The sequence below is a fragment of the Oryctolagus cuniculus genome, chromosome 19 (assembly GCF_964237555.1).
Source record: "Oryctolagus cuniculus chromosome 19, mOryCun1.1, whole genome shotgun sequence".
Lineage (NCBI taxonomy): Eukaryota > Metazoa > Chordata > Mammalia > Lagomorpha > Leporidae > Oryctolagus > Oryctolagus cuniculus.
Window position 1 is genome coordinate 5,983,609 of NC_091450.1, and position 2,350 is coordinate 5,985,958.

Consider the following 2,350-nt stretch of genomic DNA (forward strand, 5'->3'; position numbering starts at 1 on the left):
TTCCATCAATGGCTTTCCCAAGAAATTCAGCTCCTGGGACCAAATCCTGGCTCCCCTGGGAAGCATTTGGCAAGGTTTCAGGAGCCCTGGAAAAGCCATCTTGTGTTGGAATGTTTACCACATGTTAAGTTGGCCACATGTTATGAACCCATTTCACAGTTGATGAAACTGAGACTAGGAGAGATCAAGCATGCCATTTCTCCCCAGGATGTGGAATGCGAGAACATCCCGGTTCTGCCCGATTTGATAACATGGGAGGGGGTTCCAAGGATCTAGGAAACTTAGAGATCCCAGGGTTCTATAATTCTAAGATTCTAAAAGCCTGGCACTCCTAAATAAACTCAGGGAAAGCAATCCTGGGCTGCCGATTTGGCCAGCTGGTGCAAGCCCGCAGCTGCCAGTGCCATCCACGGCCCCACTAAGAGGGGCGGGAGAACGCCAGCTGCCTGCAGTCCCAAGTAGCCCCTCCCAGAGGCCTCAGTGGGCGGGATACAAAGGGGTAGAGTGCCTTCTGCCCAAGGCACCCGCCAGGGGCAGGAACGGGAGTGGCGGGATTAGCGGGGTGGAGGGAGTCCCGGTCCCGCCCCGCCGCAGACTTCCTGGTCGACTGCGGCAGCCCGGGTGACAGACGGCGACCCGGGACCCCGGAGCCATGGGGCGCGCGCGGGACGCCATCCTGGAGGCTCTGGAGAACCTGACCGCCGACGAGTTCAAGAAGTTCAAGCACAAGCTGCTGTCCGTGCCGCTGCGAGAAGGCTACGGACGCATCCCGCGGGGCACGCTGCTGTCCATGGACGCCGTGGACCTCACCGACAAGCTGGTCAGCTTCTATCTGGAGACCTACGGCGCTGAGCTCACAGCGGCCGTGCTGCGTGACATGGGCATGCAGGAGTCGGCGGAGCAGCTGCAGGAGCTCCTGAGCCAAGGTGAGCAGTGCCCCGAGTGCCACCGTCCGCCTCCACTTCCCCCAGCCGCCTACCCACCCCCTTCCCCAAGGCGGCCGACCTTGAGCGATTGCCTCTCTTTTGCTTTCTGTTCCTCCTACCCTTCAAAAACGGTTCCTCTGTGGGGAGGGGAGACTTCCTTCCCTTGGCCTTGAACTTAGCATCCCCGACCAAGGGCTCCTGCAATCCCCAGGATTGCAGATAGGGTAGCAAGGGAGGGGCAACCACATGACATGTCCTTGCAGGCTCTGGAGCTGCCCCCGCCGCCGGGATCAAGGCCCATTCTGAGAAGATTGCCAAGCCAGGTGAGGCCTCCACACCCAACCTCACCTGCCTGGGCCCCTCTCTGGCTCCGCACCGCTGCTAGTAGGTAGGCTGGCCGTGCCTGTGCCGTTCACCCACCTACATTCACACCCTTTGTGGGCGGGGTGTAGAGGCATTACCAGAAGAGAGCTGGGGGCCAGCAGGGCCAGCCCTGCACCCACCCTGGGCCGTGGCTCACCCCACTCTCCCTCCCACCCTCAGCGCTGCACTTCGTGGACCAGCACCGGGCAGCCCTCATCTCCAGAGTCACAGATGTGGACGGGGTGCTGGACGTGCTGCACGGGAGGGTCTTGACGGAGGAGCAGTACCAGGCGGTGCGGGCCGAGACCACCAACCCAAACAAGATGAGGAAGCTCTTCAGCTTCGCTCCAGCCTGGGACCTGACGTGCAAGGACCTGCTCCTCCAGGCCCTGAGGGACACCCAGCCCTACCTGGTGGCCGACCTGGAGCCGAGATGAGGCGTCTTCCCCAGCAAAGGTCCCTCACATTCAACCCCCGGCCCTTTGCACAGCCCAACTCTTTTCTACATAATAGATGAGAAACCAGTGTGTGCCTTGTGTGTCTCATTTCCAGCCTGCACAGGGAACCACGTGTGCACAGCAAAGCGGCAGCTTCATGGTCCCTGGGCCCCAAGCTTCCCCACCGCTTCCCGGGTCACCAATTTGGATGATATGGCATGTTAACAGTCCCCTGGCCTAAGCCGAGGGCATATACCAAGGCACCTGGAACTGGGGGGCAGGGGACCAGCGACTCTTCCGAAGAACTTTTATTTCACAGGCAGACGGACAGAACTTCCATCCATCAGTTCACTCTCCAAATGCCCACAAAGGCCAGGGATAGACTAGGCCAGGCCAAATCCAGGAGCCCATGGGGGTGGGGGAGCAGCATTGTAGCACAGCAGGTTAACCCGCTGCCTGCAACCCTAGCTCCCAATATGGGTGCCGGTTCAAGTCCCAGCCACTTCACTTCTGACCCAACTCCCTGCTAATGCACCTGGAAAAGCAGTGGAAGATGGCCCAAGTGCTTGGCCCCCTGTACCCATGTGGGAGACCTGGGTGAAGCTCCTGGCTTCAGCCTGGCCC

The 2,350-nt window shown here is 60.3% G+C and overlaps 1 protein-coding gene across 2 annotated transcripts; it reads left to right on the plus strand.

Moving 5' to 3' along the window:
• Window positions 1–479: 479 nt before the first annotated feature.
• On the plus strand, window positions 480–1,818 carry LOC100352110 (apoptosis-associated speck-like protein containing a CARD). 2 transcript variants are annotated; one of them, XM_017337778.3, is made up of 3 exons: window positions 480–926; window positions 1,190–1,314; window positions 1,470–1,818. In XM_017337778.3, the coding sequence occupies exons 1-2, from the start codon at window positions 653–655 to the stop codon at window positions 1,309–1,311; spliced, it is 396 nt and encodes a 131-aa protein (XP_017193267.2). In that variant the 5' UTR covers window positions 480–652; the 3' UTR covers window positions 1,312–1,314; window positions 1,470–1,818. The 2 variants fall into 2 exon arrangements, with proteins under 2 accessions (XP_017193267.2, XP_002721796.2); XM_002721750.5 differs by having other exon boundaries at window positions 497–926; window positions 1,190–1,249.
• Window positions 1,819–2,350: the final 532 nt, after the last annotated feature.

Bases quoted from the DNA above. Each gene is read 5' to 3' on its own strand.
- LOC100352110 (XM_002721750.5), top strand. From the start codon at position 653: ATGGGGCGCGCGCGGGACGCCATCCTGGAGGCTCTGGAGAACCTGACC. The intron at 927-1,189 runs GTGAGCAGTGCC...ATGTCCTTGCAG, and splicing joins GCAGGAGCTCCTGAGCCAAG to GCTCTGGAGCTGCCCCCGCC. The intron at 1,250-1,469 runs GTGAGGCCTCCA...TCCCACCCTCAG, and splicing joins TGAGAAGATTGCCAAGCCAG to CGCTGCACTTCGTGGACCAG.